We start from the raw sequence: 19,291 nt of genomic DNA on the forward strand, positions 1-19,291 counted from the left end.
ATTGTTTCATTTTATAATGCTATGGAAAATTGAATTGTAAAGAATTGACTGTGTCTCTCCATGATACCGTTTATCATGGGACTATAGGACTATATCAATTAGCGCCTCAGGCGACCCTGACAGCCAGAAATTAAAACGTCATAGCTGCTGCACTCCCCATGTGTGCAACTCGTGTGAGTGTATCGAAAGAGTAACACATTACAAATATCTAGGCTTTAAATTTTATAACCGTTTAAGGTGGTTTAAACACGTACAATATATCAGGAACAAACTCAGAAAATTCATATACATTTTTTCTTCCTTAAGTCGGATTCTCACGCTGGAGTTGATTAGAACGGTCTATTACGCATATATCCAATCAACATTGCTGTACGGAATTATTGCTTGGGGTGGAGCATATATAAGACTATACTCTCCCCTTTATCAGTCATGCAAAGAATTATCATGAAAATTGCAATTCGTCAGCCTCAACAATATCCCACAGACACACTATTTGACCAATTTCAAGTTCTTAACATTACTCAACTCTATGTCAAAACCCTGATTTTGTATATTTTTAAGCGCAAGTTTTCTTTATTCACTAATATCCGCCACAATTACCAAACAAGAACTGCTCTGAACACAGGTATCATCACTCCTAGACTGCTCAAAACATTCACAACAACATCCTCGCATTATAAAATCAATATGATTTTCCCTAAGCTACCAGAATTTATAAAAAATAATAAAATAAGCCATCTCAAGCAATTAGTCAACAAATTGATACTTAGTGTGGATCGTGAGGGAATGGAGAATTATATAGTATCAAAATATTCTGATCGATAGTGGTCGAATAGTGTGATAAGATCGCAAGTATACAATAATATTAAAAATTAATATAGAATATAAATAAAAATGAAAATAAAACATATAAATAGGGTAGTTCGAATGAATTTATACGAAATTTGATGTGTGCGGTGAGTTGAGGGATTTTGAGGTTTAATTTCTTGTTGTATCCTAATACCATTATCATTTTACGTTTGTAAGTAATATATCTTGTAATTAATAATAATTATTGCTCTGCTTCTTTTATTTTGGTAATATGTTATGGTTTAGTGCTTATTATTGGTTGAAATTGTTTTGTTTTTTCAATTGTATTCTATCATTGTATATAAGTATATGGAATTGTAGAGAACTCGTTCCTCGCACACAGACTTTGCCCATGTGAGGAACCTTCTTCAAGTATTGTATGTATATTGTATATTGTTTGTACTTTCTAGGGAGAAGAATAAAGATAATTTCAATTCCAATAGAATATCATAGAACAGTAATTCATTATGATACCGTGTAGCAAGGGACTATAGAATATCATTGAACAGTAATTTATTATATTACATTTCTTTTAAAAAGATAATCATATATGCTTAAATGACTGAAATAATATGAAAAGAAGGGCTGAAGTTCGAATAGACAATAAACAATTGTTTTCAAATAGTGAGATGTTATTTGTATTAATGATTATATAGGCTACCTCCTCATCGAAATCAATGTTCAAGTCAGCATCTTGTCCAGACTTTTTACTCAGAGTAGGAAACAGAAGCGTGGCTACATCAGCAAATGCTACATCAGTCTGCGCTGTCAGTTTATGGTTTTGAAGTCTCATAATCCATGACATGTCACCTGGAAAAATTAAAAGTAGAAGTGAATTAGATGTGAGGTAAAATAAGATCATCAAAACAGTAATATGAGTGTTTGTAAAAATATGACAATTGCAACAACTTCTAATACTGATTGCTTCATGATGTTTTCTTACTTTATTTTTAATTATTTTTCTTCATATTAGGGTACTCAGCAATAGAGATCCATGTTGATTAATGATAGATAAGATATTGAAAAATTAATAAACTATAAATTTGAACTGTGTAGAACATAACATATGAAGGGGTTATAATACAAGGGGTCCAAGTGACATATTGTTAGTTTCGAGAAAATTGAGCCTAAAGTTTACTTACAGTTAATTAATTCTTCATTCATGAAATAAATATAGAAATGATATTTACCTATTCCTATAACTATTCAGTATACTTTTACCAAATCAAACGTACCGTTTTATTTCTCAAATTGCTCTCCTTTCTCAATTATCAGCTAAATAGTGATAATAAGTATCACTTGTAACCCTTGTTTACCAAACAAAACTCTATTGTCTAGCTACATATAAATCTATCAAATTTACCAGCAATTCAACAATGATTAATGACCTCATTGCAATATTATCTGATTCGCTATTTGTTTCTCGAGGTATCTTTTGCTTGGTGACATGGCTTAATCAAGGTTAAATTAAATTTGTTGAATAAATTTATGACTACTGATATAATATGAAGCGATGAGGTAATGTTCAACCAATTAATTGAACTTTCAATGAATTGCTATAGTTGTGAAAATATTTCCATGATCACTAGAAATACTAGACACTTGATTTGAATACTAGACACTTGATGTAAATACTAGAAATTAGATGTAAATACTTGATATTCTATTATGTAGTGATAGTAGAGTATGTCATTGAATTTTTATCGATTGAGAATCATATTATATTCTGAAGTTTGAATCAAGTTTTGAAAATGGACCAACCTGTAGGGCGTTTCACATGTATTTCGGCCCATCCTTGGCACCAACATGCACAAATTTGTGGTTCTCTTCGATCCATAGCTAGAAACAAAAACAATATAACATTATCAACAGTTAATTAAGAAGTAGGAAATAAATTATTTCTCAACACCAAATCAATACTTAATCTATAATATTTATTCAATATTTAAATCAATCAATATTTTAGTTTATCCATCTGTTTACAAAGTTCGAATCAGAATAATATATAATTTGAAATTCAATGAACAATAATAGAATAAAACTTACAGAAAATTATTTGATCAACACGATTCGGATCTGACTCCAAGGTCAATGATTCGATTCCACGTTTCATTTCCTCGTTTGGAGAGCTAGCAGCCGTTGAGCTGTTCGAAGCCAACGGCATTTGTGGAATCTGGAAATATCATTCAAAAGATCAAATGAAAATTTATGAACTCAATTTAGTGGATTGTTATAGTCTAATAGGAAAATAGCATTCAGCCAGTGTCACAACGAGTCAAAGATGAACTATTAAAGGTATGTTCTATTAATTTTCAAGTTCAAAGATGAACAAAGGTCAACTATTAATTTATTTAATCTTATGGTTTTTATTGGCAGAGAGATCCTTTTGGGTATTCTGCGTCACCGTATTGGAACCCGATGGAACAATGAGCATCAAGAAGAACAAAAATTATGGATCTCTTTTCTGTATAGGGCTACTTGTAATATAAATAGAAAGAAAAATAAAAATCTCAAAATGAGACTTGAAAATGGCATCAATGTTGAAACATGATGTGATAAAATAATTCAAAAAGTGTACTGAGATTTTTATTTTTCTTTCTATTTAAAAATAATGGAATATGGTAAATTTTTACTAGTTGGATATAGAGACAGAGAATGATTTAGATTATGACAGCAAGATGTAGGAGCATTGGAGGAAGGTTAAGGCTTGATTGGATTGGTCATTTATTTATTGTACAAAACATTACAATCAAAATATAATTATGAACATGGAGGAAACACTAGGCTGAGCCTGTACCATTTCTCTTCTAAATTTTTATAAAAAGTTAATTTTGTCCAAAGTATTATGAGGTTATAAAATCACAAATCACTGCTTCGCCATTGAATTCAATTAGTAACGTCCAACCAGAGTGTTCAAGTAAAAGTGATATTCTGTATGCTATTTGACAATAAAAATAATTAATTAGCGTTAGTGGAAAAAAGATTAGCAGACTTACATCATTGCTACTGCTGCGAGAAAGAGATGTATGCTTCATTCCAGTCTGAGCTTTTTTATCTTGGTCTCCAGCAGTCTCTGAGGTTGGAGACAGCGGATTATCTGTTCAGAGTTGAGAACAATCTTGAAAAGCATACTTTACAAAACGTCTCTGATAATATTCATTATATAATTAATTCAGATTGTTGTAGTGATAATTAGAACAACTTAGAGACAGATGACTTCACTGTTACTGGTGAAAAGTGCAGTAGTGGCAAAAAAGATGACTTAAACTAGCAAGATTATTTAAATTATTTCACTTAAAAAACGCTGAACTGAGTACATTTTTTAGTTGTTATAGTTAAAATGAGCAATGTACTTTTCTGATGATATCCATTAGTTCTAGAATTAACACGTTCTGGATCCCTTAATACCGCTATAACCCTAATTTAGATCATGGCTGGGATTGCCAATGGAAAACGTTATTACACCCATCTCAATACTCTATTCATGGAATAAAAATATTATATAGTAATGCATACCAAATGATTATTGTTGTAAAGATAAATGGTATAGTATTTATTAAACATATCAATTAAAAACGTTCTATTGATTAACGATAGTATAGTAAAGCTATGGTTAATGGCTTCTGCTGGTGGCTTATGAAAAGATTAACTTCGCCTTCGTGTTCAAAGAAAATCTTAGATCAAAATAATGAATTTTAATTACTATAATAATATTAGGAGTAACATCACTAGCACTCAAACAATCCAAAGTAGCATACAAAAAAGACTTGAATCAGTTGTAGTGATTGAACTTGAATCAGCATAGCGCAATTACCTTTGTTAATTCTGCAGAATTGAGCACATCTATCGCATAGGCCATGCTTTAATGCCTTTTGACAGCAGCCACTTGTTGTTACCGTGATCAACTTGTGGCCTATGATCCAGGTCACACTTTGTCCACCGTTTAAGAGGAAATCAGCAGTTGATAACCTGAAGGAAATACGAAATCACCTCATCAATTTACACTAGCATGGAAATGAGCGTTATTATAGTTCTTTCTAAACTCATAAATTCGCACAGAATTATTCGCATTTGAAATTTTCTGAAAAGGCAGAATTTTAATGGATAAAATAAGGTTTAAAAAATGTACTGTGCAAGAAAATATTGTGTAGGAGATTACTGTTACTATAAGGAACAAGTAATACAACTATACTAAACAACTTATAACATACAAACCTTTTCTCCAATTGAGAAAAAATCACGCAATTTACAAATGCTCTAATGATTTTATGTAATAGCAACCAATAATACAATTAAACTTGATGTGATGTTTATCATGATTGATCAGTGACTATTTTTAGAGATATTTATATTATATATCACAATTGATAGAAATTTACGTGCTACATTACTCGAAATTCAAGTATTTCAAGTAATATTTGGTTGGCCAGGTTTGTAAAGCGGTCTGGGGCGTTATACCTGTCAGTCTGCTAGCACTACCTGGTCGTGGGTTCGAATCCCGCCGGTAGGCAGAACGTTCGATCAATCAATCATTCATTCATCAATCACCCACGCACAGCAAAGAACTTATGTGGGCATCAATAGCGATAAAGAAAAGAAACCATTATTATACTATACCTATCACTAGAAAATTCAGTTAAAAGTATTCACCTCTTGGGAATGCCAGCACTTGTGAAATGTGTATAGCGGACCATGAGATCGATGCAAGTCTCTGTCAGCTCTCTATGGAACGTCATCAGTGATTCATCGAGTTGCGGCTTCAGATCGACGGGAGGTCTCGCATTTTCCAATCTTGCACCAGCCAATTGTCGAGCTCTCGTTCTACTTCCCTAGAATAAATGAGTCAATTTCTCAATTTTCTAGTAATGCTACACTCATTGTACAGAAATACTGTACTGTATTCTTGTGCAACAAATTATTTTTTTCTTGAGCATTCACTTTGAGTTGAATTGGAAAAAAATGAAAAAATAAATTTACCTGTTCAGTTAAACTTGAGCTCCTCTTTCTGTTGGACGAGTCTTCATTGATGAAATCAGCTTTCTGCCTGCGGTCTTCTTCTTCAAACGGCGCCAACACGTTTGCTCGTAATCCCTATGAAAATGAAAATAATTTCAATGGATTTGATATTTAAAGAAGGAAACAGTATTGATTTTATTTACACTGATTTGTAAGTATTGATTGTTGGATAATTGAAGGTTATTACCGTGATGATGAATTTGACAGTCTCTGCGGTAATGTGTTAATAATTGGTATGGAAGTATAATAGTAATTTTAGCATTGGCAATGTAGTAAACTGTGATTCTATTTTATTATGGAAAAGATCATCAGGTTTGATCAACAAAGGTTGAGTGGTAGAAAGGACTTGAAAGTCCTAAATCCACCAGATAAAGATTTTTTTTTCATTTTTCAACAACTCTGACAACAGAGATGCATTTATTGACAGTGCTTTGTGTGTCATGTATAGTTGGTTTGAAGTGTTCTATGCGCACCTTAATGATGAATTTGACAAAGTCTCTGCGGAAAGGTAGCCGACACTTGAGGAACCAGACGGCGATGACATGATGTGCCAGGGAGACGGTGTAGTGGTTGTACTTGAACGGGTTCGTGTAGGGCAGCGAGATGGCAAACACCGACATGTACTGGTCGCCCACGAAGCTGTAGAATACCTTCGGGATTCTTGTCAAAGCTACAAACACATAATAACTCATTCTTATTTCTCTGTTCAAGTTTAGTTTACATTGACTCTTATGGGAGTGTTCAAACATTGGCAGAACGAAAATACATTAACAATGAATTTCTGCTCTGCTGGGTAGGAATAGAGTACCAATGGCTCTTAAAAGAGAGGCCACACACTAGCATAATGAGAATTCATGAACAATTAACTGCAGCGAGTTAGATAAAGAGTACCATTGGTTCTTATGGAAGAGGTCACACATTGGCAGAATTAAAATGTTTGAACAATGAATTTGAACAATGAACAATGAATGCTGGGTAGGAATAGAGTACCAATGGTTCTTGAAAGAGAGGTCACACACTGGCAGAATGAGAATTCATGAACAATGAATTACAGCGGGTTAGATAAAGAGTACCATTGGTTCTTATGGGAGAGGTCACATATTGGCAGAATGAAAAAATATATGAACACTTCAATAAGAACTAATGGTATTCTTTCATGAAAGCAGGAAAGTAATATGATTGATTCTTCATACATTTAAAGATTACAAATCATTTGGAGTGTTCATGCATTCTCATCCTGCCAGTGTGTGAACAATACCATAAGAGTAAATATTATTGTTTTCTGAACAGCAGTGCAAAAACTAATAATATTCTAACGAACTCTCTAGATTAGCATGTGATCTAGTTATTTGTGCAACTAGTGCGCAAAGTGACAGTTTGCTGCACCAAAAGAAACGTTTACGCCCGAGCCGTAGGGAGGGCGGAATGGTTTCTTGAGTGCACTAGAGGAACTTTGCGCACGTATTTCACATTAAGTTTTTCCTACAGTTACCATTGAATATGAAAAGTGGGTAATTATGGGTAAAATTGCCTGAAATGCATCAAATGTTTTTCTGTGTAATTTTATTATTAATAAAAACCTTAATCCTAAAATCCCAAAGTCCTCGTTGCCCTTGGTTATAATATCTAATACTAATAATTTGCGCGTTGTGCTTGGTTGCACCTCTGCTCACTATAGCAGCCCAGTCACTGTTACCAACTTCATTTTGATTTTGCTGCACTGTTGCTCCATATAACCTACTAAGTATTTTGCGTTGCCATGTTGCAAATCTGGAGTGCAGAAAAATTTTTCCCGCACTAGAGCGGAAAAGTGATTCTTTGCGTTCTGTAATCAGTGCAGCAATGGCCACTTTTCAACGTAACTGTAGGAAAAATATTTTCTGTCATGATTTTGTTTGCTTTTGTAATTGAATTTTGTAAATAATGCCAACCTGCTATAGGATAATTTCCTAAAAAGCAACTGTAATAAATATATATCCAATTTGAATCAAGAACTTGAGCAATGAAATTCCAATTGGAATATCCATAGTTTACGTTATTACAAAAACATAATAGCTCCCTAAAATTGTTAGTTCAAATCATTCTGTTTCTAATGATTCTTATGTTTTACCAATTATTGTCTGAATGCAAGTCCATTTCAAATAAAATTAATGCTGAGTGACCTAAATGGTCTGGTGTCAGACTTTTCAGGTCGCATATGATCAATTTCAAGGTGTTGACATGATTTTATGACTGCTTTTAGGCAGCCGAGACCGACGGGTTTAACGTTTTCATCCGAAACAAGGAAGTGGCTCGAGAAAATATCTGGTCTGGGAGAGATTCGAACCCGGGGCCTCTTCTTTACACTTCATTGTATAAGACCATGACCGAGAAGCATTATCCACAGTGATTTTCTAAGAGTGAAAAAATCTATTTTTCCTCCACCTTCTGTCTAAAGTGCTTACTTTACTCCCAGGAACATAATACTAAAGTGTCACTTTTTCGCTCTCGGGATGAAAAAACAGAAAAACTACCTAGAGCGTAAAAGTAACTCCATTTAAATAACATGGGAAGCATTTCTATTTTAAAAACTTGCATTTGAAATAGGTTAGAAGGTCTAAGCTCAGATGAGGAAGCATATAGAGTAGTCGTTTAATGACTAAATTCAATACCTCAACCAGACATTTGATCAATATAATATAATATATATGTTTGTATGCTAAAATTATTACAAACTTCATATTATCAGTATACTATAAAAATGTATAATTTTTTTATATTCCGTGTTATTCAAAATACCGGCCAACGAATATTCCTCATTAATTAATCAAATTTGAAACGGGAATTTCATCATAGTTGTAGTTTGGTCGGCCATTGTTGTTACAACTTTTGCCGACAGATAGCGCTGTCGGCGGTGAACTGTGATTACAAGCCAGCTCCAGCTGTTAACTTTTCAGTTTATGTTGTAACACATTGTTACCTAGTGGTCACATAAGTTTTTAAAAAATATTTTACTTGCAGTAAAAACGTAGGTGGAAGAAAAATTTTGTGTGCATCACGAGTGAAAAATGTTTTTCTCCCTTAGGAAAATTGTTGCCCTCGGCTTCGCCTCGGGTTTCAAACTTTTCCCTCAGGGAGAAAGAAAAAACAGTACTTTTCACTCTAGATATACAAATAACTACATTTTATACAACCGCTCATAAAGTCCTTCTTTACGAATCGAAAACTAATAAAAAAGCTGTTTTGTAAGGAGCGAGCGATAAACGGTGTGCATACGTGTATGGGCTTGCATTCGCACATCTGGACACTGTTTGCCGAGGCATGTGGGCGAACCGGAACCCTGTCGGTTGGCGTGCTCAAAGGCGCCTCGGGCGAACACTAAATGTACGTGTGGACGCTTTTTTGCCATACGGGTGAGGCAAAATGTAAACATTGATGGCGCCATAACCTAATTCCAATGAATTAGGTTAATGAATGACAAATCAAATTGTGATCCAATAACTAATTGTAAATTGTAGGATTTTTGTAATTTTGTAGGATATGTGGATTGTCAAATATTTAAATAGAAACATGCATAGAGTATATAATTTGTATCATGATTAACAAATTAAGAACTGAATAATCTAAGTGAAAATAGCTTCTCTACAGGGTTCCTACAAAAAAGTATAGCTCACATATTTTACTGTGGCAATCAAATCATCTTGTGTTTGTTTTATGATATCAATCAAAGTTGGTAATTAAAATTGTAATCTTCAATATGATATTATACGTTTTAGATAGCTAGGCTATCTATAGTGAGATTTATTCAAACTTTGAACTAGTATTCCTTAAAGGTAAATCTTGAAGCTAATCTTTTGAAGAATCTTGTTTTGTCATGTGTATGAGCAGAGTTAGTTTAAAATGGACAGCAATTTAGTATTTGATTCAATTTATGGCTACTTTCGTTAAAGAAGACTGTCAATTTTGTGGGACAGTGTTAAGTGCTTTGATTAGGCCATCAAAACTTCTGGAATTATTGTAGAAATTTTCTTTTTTGAGATTCAGAATAGATATTGGAAACCAACAAATGAATCGCCTAATGCCAAGAATCTCAAAGTTAGGGCCCGTTCTTGTAAAGTTATTGCTTCCCTCATGATGGTATCATTTGTTTGGATAACTAGTTGAATTAGATTCAGTATATTAACAAAATAATGTTTTGACATCCTAGTAAAGTTTGAATTGTTAATCTCATATCTTATGTCATGTAGCAATTCATTTTCTTACATCAATCTATTAACCTACAATCGTTCAACCCATCAACATCGTTTTTTAAGTTTTATTTTCGATTTTATTATACAAGTCATTAAAATAAATGATACAGCTGCATTTTGTAATAATTCTCTTCAACGATGGAATGACGCCATTGTTGTCATGATGTGGAAAATTTACATCTACCATGTCTTCGTGTCGTCTGCAAGTCAGATAGCTTTTTGAATGCCGAGGCATATGTGGAACGCGTCCACAAGGACGTACAGTGAATGCCGAGGCATGTGTACATACGATTGTTCGCGCGAATTTGTACGGACGTGTGTACAAGGCTATAATCTACTTTACGCTCGCTAACCGCATGGTAACCGCAGCGCATGCGCAGTAGGCTACATTTAGAAAAATGCAATTCCAATAAGTTCATGTTCCTACTTTTTCGCCTATTGTTTCACCAACCATTGTAGCGAAGACGGCTGGAGCATTGACTCTCACGCTGAGGGACCGATTCACGGTCCAAACAATTTTTTTTTGCAGATGATACTACTTGTTTTATCTCATACTAATGATGTATCATTACAAAATGAATTATTTTTTAGATAGAATAATTAAATTAATCATTTTATTATTATTACATTGATTTACCAAAATAATTGGATAAATTATTTAAAAAAAAAACTGTTTATTGTATTGGAATCCAATACTGCAGTGGTGGAAAAAATGTTGTATGTAATTCGAGCGAAAGCTTCTTTATCGCTCTCGTCAAAATTACCACGCTCCGCTACGCGTCGCATGGTAACTATTTTGACTCGAGCAATAAAGTCGCGTTTTACGCTCTTAATACATAAATAACTATTTATCATCCATCTATGATTAATTCTGGCAGTACACAATCTCAATGACTTACAACTGTATTCCTGATTTAGAAACTTTGCTAGAAGATACTATCTACTATAAAACACCAACAATTAATGAGCTTTATAATAATTCACTATGCTACAATATCGACATATTTCACTACAAATCTGTATTACAACATGATTGTGTTTGGACTCACTTGAAAGGAATTCGAGCATTGGTATCGCTATGTGGACAGTGGCTGTTATTTTCGAAAGATTCAGAAGAACTTCGGGAAGAAGTTTAACCATGGCATCTCTCAATTCAAGAGTGCAAACTGTCAGGGCTGTAACACACTGGCGAGCTGATCTTGAAGCTAGTCCTAAAAATATAAAATAGGATTAATACAAAAATAAGTACAAAACAAGAAATATCAATCGAGACATGAAGTTATTTTTGAAATAACAATATTCATAAGAATTCAATGAGATTTGCAATAAGTCAGTTGAAAGTTTCATTCTCAGTATTAAATAATTAGTGATATAGTAGTACCATGAGTCTAGAATAAAAAACTCAAAGTTGATCAACATACCATAGCACATAGAGTTCCAGCTAGTCTATCAACTTCACCATGAAGTCTCGATAGAACCAATGCTCTGTTCTTGATTATTTGATGCGTTTCTTGCAGAATCATGGACATTACTTGCCAATCTGCAAAAAATTAAAATTCTTAACAATGATTGAAAATTAATAATTATTAGTTTGATTAATAAGGTTTAACATTCAATTTGGTCTGAACCCAATTTCAACACTTGATACATAATGTGCTTGACAATAGCTTGATAATTTTAATCATTCATAATGCTAATTTGATAAAATTGAGTAATCATGGTTGGTTTATAAATGAATACTTGTCATGATGTGACAATACATTATATGATGTATAATACATGTTTATACGCATCATGTTTATAATGATGATTTGAATAAGTTTCATTCTGATTCAATATTGGGCTGACCACTAACGGTAGGACTTGCATGATACACAATGACGTCATAAATTGTTGTGCCGTTACAGCGAAATGCTTTAAGCAAATTTTTGGGGGGTTAGGTTCTTGTATTTCCGATTTTTTGTTTATTTTTTTCATCGCTGCTCTATTTGAGGTTAAATTAGTATTGTAACATTAAAATTTGTAATTTTCCAATAGTTATTTGAGGTTAAACTATTTTTCTATCATTAAAATTTGTTAATGGTTTATTTATTGTTATTGGTTGTTAATTTTATGTTGGTAGCCTATCGCAAAAACATGCATCATGAACATGTGTGTGTGCATGGATAACATGATAAACATGCATGTGCATGCAAAATACTTGCGTGTACATGCAAGTTTATCAAGCATGTCCTACCGTTCATGGCCAGCCTTAGAGCCCGATTTTCAATTAAAATTGGATTAAAACTAAAATAAATGTTCTAATTCAATTTCAATAAAACCAACCTAATTCGTGTCTCATGCAAATGACAATGGCCTTGAGAGCATTGGCCAAAGAGAGGTAGTAATAAAGTGATGAGCAGGCGGGGGGGGATTGGTGAGGGGGAGGGACATGGGGAGGGGGAAGGGGGAGGCAATTGCCGGTGGTTGACTCTGATGAAGGCGCTGAACTGCACTTCGTTTCCCACAGGACAACCAAGCTTGTAGTCAGAGTCTGCTCGCAGCTTTATCAGCCAATCGATTATCTGGAAAAGAAATAGAAATTAAGAGTAATTAGAATCAAAGGTAGACATAGTTCTACTAGAGTAGGTCTACAAAGGTAGACATAGTTAAATGGTCTTTTTTCTTTACGGCTACTTTTTAATCTAAATAAAAATATAAATCTAAGTATCCATTTTAAATTATTTCTTCACATGTTTCGGCTACTAGTAATGCATTAGTAGCCGAAACATGTCGTGACGAAATAATTTAAAAAGGGTACTCAGATTTATATTTTTAATTATAGTTAAATGGGTCTGTCAGAGTAATTCGTGAGCAACACCAGAATTCGAGAGTGTGCTGTGGGAAAAAGAGAGATAATACATCTTCAAAAGTATTTATAATCTTCCGCATTAAAGACACGTATTATTATTATTATTATTATTATTACATTTTCAATAGTCTACCGAATCATCCACAACATCTAGACACTTACAGACAAGTAAAAATATAAATAAAAAATTACTACTCCACAATTCAATAGATAAAAATATCATTCTTACATTATTACCACGAAATAAACGCATATACAAATTTGTATTTCCTAAAACATTTCCATCTATAAATTCAAATCTTGCAAAAATATCTCTGAGTATGTCAATGCCCCAATATAAGCTAAAATTAGCTTCATGGGGTAGCCACAAAATTATAATAGGAAATTTTAATAGATTCTCACTTCATGTATGATAGATATAAGATTATATATGTATAATGATTAATTCAATTTGTAAAATCTATCATTAATGTAATGTGAGAGAAATTTGAATAAAAAAAAATATTATTATTATTATTTGTTAATTATTGTTTTGAAAATGGGAAACTAAAACAAATATAGTTTAACTATATATTATAGTGAGTTTACTATATTAAGTAAGGCTATATTAAGTTTAATATAGAACTTGAAGCATTAAGTAGCCCTGAATATATAGGCTACGTTTTCAGACAGCATTATAGAGGTCATCCGACAGTAATATTATAATTCGAAATATTAGAACAGAATAGTAGTGATTAGTAATTAGCAGTGATTTGGTGAGTAACCTTCAATGAAATCCAGTTTAATTTATAATTGCACAGATTTTCTATGTCAATAAGAATGTAGGCCTGATGGAAAAGAGAAACATACTTTATGAGAATACTGCGAGAGAAATTCAATTTGTTAGAACTTGACCTTTCTGTTTACTACTTGATCTAAAATTGTACCTACTTTATACCACTACTATACCTAAGTATACCTATAATATCCTACTTTAACGGAAATCTTATCAGGATCTGATCTAATTGTGAAGAAGGACAGTCCACTAGAGATATTTGAAGAGAATCGACAACCTACCTTACATCTTATGGAGGGCACATAATCGAAGACGGTAGGTCTGTTATTATGCATGTCGAGATGCCCTACCAAAACCTGGTAGGTGTGAACAGCATGCTTGGCTGGAGAGCGACAGAACAGCTTTGAAAAGTTCTTAATTAATCCTTCGACTACTGTCTCCACATCCTTGCAATCGGTTTCCATCAACGAAGGCTTGCTAGCGTCATATGTTTTGAATGGATTGACAAGAATCTGGAAAATAAATAAGGGAACGTATTTGATTAGGAAACTGTATTAAAATGGAATAATCATCATTAGACTTGTATTATCCTATATTCACGTTATAAACTAAGCACCTGATTAACATTAGTTTAATATCATTGTGTGTTATCAACGACTGGGTTTTTATTACTTCTACATTCAATGTAAACTATCAAATGCAATCTTATCAAAGGTTTACAATAGAAAAACCACTACCGAGAACATAAGTTGTTTCGATTCTTTATTGAAATTTGTAGTTGAAACACACGTTTTGCTGATAAAACTGTTGTTCCCACTACCTCTGAATGTATGAACATCAAGATCAATAAATAAAAACTAAAAACAACAACAACTGATGGGTCTAGTGTAGTTCCAAGTGATTGAAAATTCATAGTTTCGTTTTATAACTAAACATAAATGAAACATAGGCTAAATAATAATAAACTCACTTTTTCAACAATCTCCATCAGGCGGAAAAATTGACTTGGATCATCCAAGTATTGAGAACAAATTTCCATGATAACCTGTGCAACTGCTGTACGAACAGCCTGATCTTCGTCTAAATGTACATCCACCAAATGCACCAGAACTATATCTTGAACTATCTCTTTTCCATATATGCCACTGTAGACAAAGGGGAATACATTATTCGAGTTAGTTGAATAGCAATTTATTTACAGAACAATATTGTATGTAATCTTATTGTATTAATGGTAAATTATATTAACTTATCTAATGTATTATTTGTAAAATTCAATGTTCTATTATACGGTTTGTAAGTGGGTATTGATTTTGCAAATAAATTTCAAAATTGAAGGAATCAAAAACCATGCAGCTTAATTGTTGAATGCTTGATTTACAATTCTACATTATTAGATTAGAATATGAGAGGTTTATCTCGAGATAAATTTAGACTTGTTTCGTTCTACTTCAAGCACATTGTGTATTTTATAAACATCTAATACTTTTAAGCAAAAATAAGATAAAATGATTGGAAGTTTTCTAAACTCGAAGAAGGTGTTTTTTCAACAGATTGGATAGTCATTTTTCTATAGCCTATATCTTTGAATAAAAAATCAGAATTTTATTGCATTGGAAGAAAATTAATTAATAAATTGTGAAATCAATTAATACTTGACGAGACAATCAGAAATGAAGATAGTGTGAGAAAATATTGAATAAACAAACATTTTATTACCAATTAACAATTACTTACCAAGAAATTTGATAAATGTTTAGCAAGACATCTACAGTCTTAATGCGTATATTGGGCCTGGTTTCATTTTTGTAGAAGCGTTCAACAAGTGAATTCAATTCTTCCATCCAATTCAATTGAGACGGTGCAATATTCATGGCCAAGAAATTGATCAATCTCAGTACAGACACCTCCTGAGAAATGAACTCTAGCTTAGAAACAGAGCAAAGCTTTCAAGAAACTCCAAAGAAAAAGAACAGTTTGGTTGAAGGATATTATCAAGACAAATAACATAGGTACAAATTATAAGAGCATTCATTATTCATGTTATAAGTTGGGATATTATTGTTATGATAACATTGAAAGATTACAAAAATAATCGATGGTATTCGACTGATGAAACCAGTAATAGGTAGGGGCATGAGTGAGATTTGCAATAAAGTATGTGCAACGTTTTATTGTATTAAAATTATCGAGATGCTATTGCAATCATCAAGATCAGAATGATAGTTTCGTCAATCATTGATTAAGATTAAATACAAGCTATAGTTCTACTAATATATTTATTCATTTATTTGAAAATATACAAATTTTAGGGCACCAGGAACTAAATCACATTATTGCCCTCATAACGTGGAGTGAGCAGTACAATTTGAAAAACAATGAAAGTATCTCTTGGAAAATGCTACAAAGTAGATATATAATTTCGAAATATTAAAATATAATATTAAATATAATTTAATATATTAAATAATAGGCAAATTGAAGACTTACTGGGCGTGTTTTGTAGCATTTCTCAATGACACTGTAGTAGTTGGGTAGACTGCCACGGAAGTGACCAACATCAATAAGATGTTCAATTAAATTCAAGGTGTCGTGTAGGTAGGATGATATTTGTGCACATGGTACTTTGATAGTCAACGTCTCTGCAACAAAAAAATATATATAAAAAAGAAACAGAATATTGTACTTTAGTATTAGTTTCCGTATGAATTCTGATTACAATAGACCCTTTTCATCTTCAAAGGAATTTTCATTTATTTCATCATTAAATTTGAATTTATCAATTGCCAGACAAACTATCATAATTTAGAAAAACATTCAGTAAATAAACAAATTACTAAACTAGTCAAACTAATCAACTAGTGAACAAAAAAGGGATTCTTGGATTCGATCATTCAAACAGTTTCTGAATGATACATAATTCATTATTGAATTATCAATGAATAAGTTGAAAACATAACATGATATTATTTTACAGAATCTACATCCATATCACCGTACACCAATCGAAATGTTCCATCTGTCCAGTTTATATTGAATTCTATTCTCATTGATAATGATTTCCATAAAAGGTTTTCTATATCGTCTTAAGATAAATCAGTCAATTGAAAATGTTGCATATAAGCTTATCGAGCTTCATGTTTCTGAACAAGTGAATGCAAGTAATATTGGAAATATACTGTACCTACCAATGAAGCTTGCAGTGAGCTGGCAAATCTCAAGCACAAGTCTCCAGCAGGGTGCTTCCAGTTCTTGTCCGTGCCTTTTCACCAGGCAGTGCACACTGCTTATCACTTCAAAAATCACCACTGGATGCTTACTCTCAAAAGCCTGCAGCAATAACCGAAATTAGATGATTATCACATTGAAAAACAATAATTATGGACTCTTTCCACTCTACAACTGGAGCACAATCGAATCACGTGTATCATTTATTCAAGTAAATAAATACAGAACAGCATTTTAGAAGAATGGTAACAATTGGGCCTATCTTTATAAATAAAATTGAGCATATTTTAATATTGAATACAATTGATTTATTTATTCATTCATTCATTGTCAACCTGGATTTATGAGATGATGCTACAGTCCTAACTGCTCTAAACCAGGATTTACCAATAGACGAGAAAGGTTATGGTCATAGAGGTACTAAACTGATTATTCCTTTCACAAAGTTGTAAACTAAAAATTTTAAATTTTCTAAATTAATTAGTATGTCAAACATTTAACATTTATCCATTTTCAAGCTGATGAGGTTCATTACCTTTGGTAATAAGGTAAATTAGTGTAACGAGATGATGAAATTCTATGTACTTATGTTTCAATGGTATTTAACACTGGTTTCCAACGTAAGTAACTCCAAATTTCCAAAATAATTTTACGTTATTTTGGTAATAAAATATTTATGATAGAACTACATACTAAACATTAGAGATAATTACGCGTTAGAAATACAATTATTAATACTCAATGTTTCTTGGATATATTTCAGCATTTGCTTATTCAAGTATTTTTTGATTATTTGGTGTAGTTTTTGTTATAATTTACAATTAAACAGTATCGGAAATGATCAATCGATTAAGCAATACTGATAGCATTATCAGATATTACTTTACAACTTTCGTGTGTCATTTATTCAAGTTGATATATACAGTATAGCATTCTAGAATGATAGTAAAAATTATCTTTATGAATCAAAATGAGTCTCCACTCTTTGGAAAGAGAATGTATCCTAGAAATGAGCTAGAGAACTTAATTTTGTTCTATGATTACCTTGATATATGGAGTGAGAATAGCAGTGAAAGATATTTTCAATGAAGTAACTTTCTTCTGACTCCAGAGGCCCATCATCAAGTAGAAGACAGCTCCTCTCATCAATCCGGGGTCCAGAAGTGATTCGTCGTCCTTGAGAATTGAGCACAGCATACCTATGGACGAATGTCCCATGTATGTTCCCATAACGTTACGCATTATCTAAAAAAAAAAAACAATAAAATAGCAAGTTGAGAATTTGTTGGTATCTGTAAAGTAATGAAGGGAAGAATTGACTTGTACACGTACAGAATACACGTGCGTATTCATGAATGACGCATCATCACCTCGGAACTACAGTATTGATTAGCTTGAAATTTCGCATATAGATTCTTAATTTACCGAGGATGGTTTCTTAACTCTTCAAGATATCAATAGGTCAAGTTTTCAGTTTGTCAAGTTTTTAATTAGAACCTTGAGGAACATGGGTTACCTGCTAGTGGTCAATAGACTGAATACGGTACTAAAAAAGATTATGTGATATTTTGACCATGATATTAAGTTTCCATCAGTGGTACTGACTGTACCACTGTGGGCGTACAGTTTAATTATACGTGGTAGGTCCAGAAAGTAAGTTCCGTTTGGTAATAAAATTTAATTGTGTACAGATAAAGAAAAGTTATTTATTGCACAAAATTCTACAACTCTTAAACTACTTTTCCACATAACTACCGAAATTTTGCAGACATTTGTCATAGCGTGGCACAAGTTTTTGTATGCCTTCTTCATAGAAATTTGCCGCCTGTGTCTTCAACCAGTTGGAAACAATTTCTTTCAGCTTGTCGAAATTTCAGTTTTCCGGTAACAATTTCATGCATTAGTGATCGTGAAATTTGGGGAAATTCCATAGCGGGAGCACTTTCTTTCACTAATTGTAAACCTTCGGTTTTCATGGATCTTGTCATCAATCGCGTGAACCAGTTCTTCTGTAACCAAAGATGGACGCTCACTTCGTTCTTCATCAAGCACATCACTACGTCCATCATTGAACTGACGGACCCATCTTCTCACCATTGAATCACTCATCGCACTTTGTCCATAAACATCGCAAATTTGCCGATAAATTTCACTTGGGTTCACTGTCCTTGCATTCAGAAAACGAATCACAGACCTGATTTCACAAGCGGCGGGATTTTCAATCAACACCGACATTGTAAACAAGCACAACAAAACGTACGTGGCTGACAGTTATCTCCAAATGGCGCACGTTCTTCTCCTTGATACAGAGCGTCTACCACGAATGTGCGGAACTGCGATCGC

At 32.9% G+C, this 19,291-nt stretch overlaps 1 protein-coding gene across 1 annotated transcript in view; it reads right to left on the reverse strand.

Moving 5' to 3' along the window:
- The window catches only part of LOC111055061 (tuberin), a 40,731-nt gene that overhangs the window by 13,919 nt on the left and 7,521 nt on the right, over nt 1-19,291 (reverse strand). The window contains 18 exon segments of the mRNA XM_039435071.1: nt 1,511-1,659; nt 2,611-2,688; nt 2,896-3,022; nt 3,846-3,946; nt 4,664-4,818; nt 5,500-5,678; nt 5,827-5,940; nt 6,339-6,535; nt 11,144-11,312; nt 11,516-11,634; nt 12,420-12,483; nt 12,485-12,658; nt 14,002-14,232; nt 14,691-14,865; nt 15,458-15,630; nt 16,211-16,362; nt 16,909-17,050; nt 17,993-18,193. Of these exon segments, the coding sequence (XP_039291005.1) occupies nt 1,511-1,659; nt 2,611-2,688; nt 2,896-3,022; nt 3,846-3,946; nt 4,664-4,818; nt 5,500-5,678; nt 5,827-5,940; nt 6,339-6,535; nt 11,144-11,312; nt 11,516-11,634; nt 12,420-12,483; nt 12,485-12,658; nt 14,002-14,232; nt 14,691-14,865; nt 15,458-15,630; nt 16,211-16,362; nt 16,909-17,050; nt 17,993-18,193 (2,700 nt within the window).

This window comes from Nilaparvata lugens, chromosome 8 (genome assembly GCF_014356525.2).
Source record: "Nilaparvata lugens isolate BPH chromosome 8, ASM1435652v1, whole genome shotgun sequence".
Classification (NCBI taxonomy): Eukaryota; Metazoa; Arthropoda; class Insecta; order Hemiptera; family Delphacidae; genus Nilaparvata; species Nilaparvata lugens.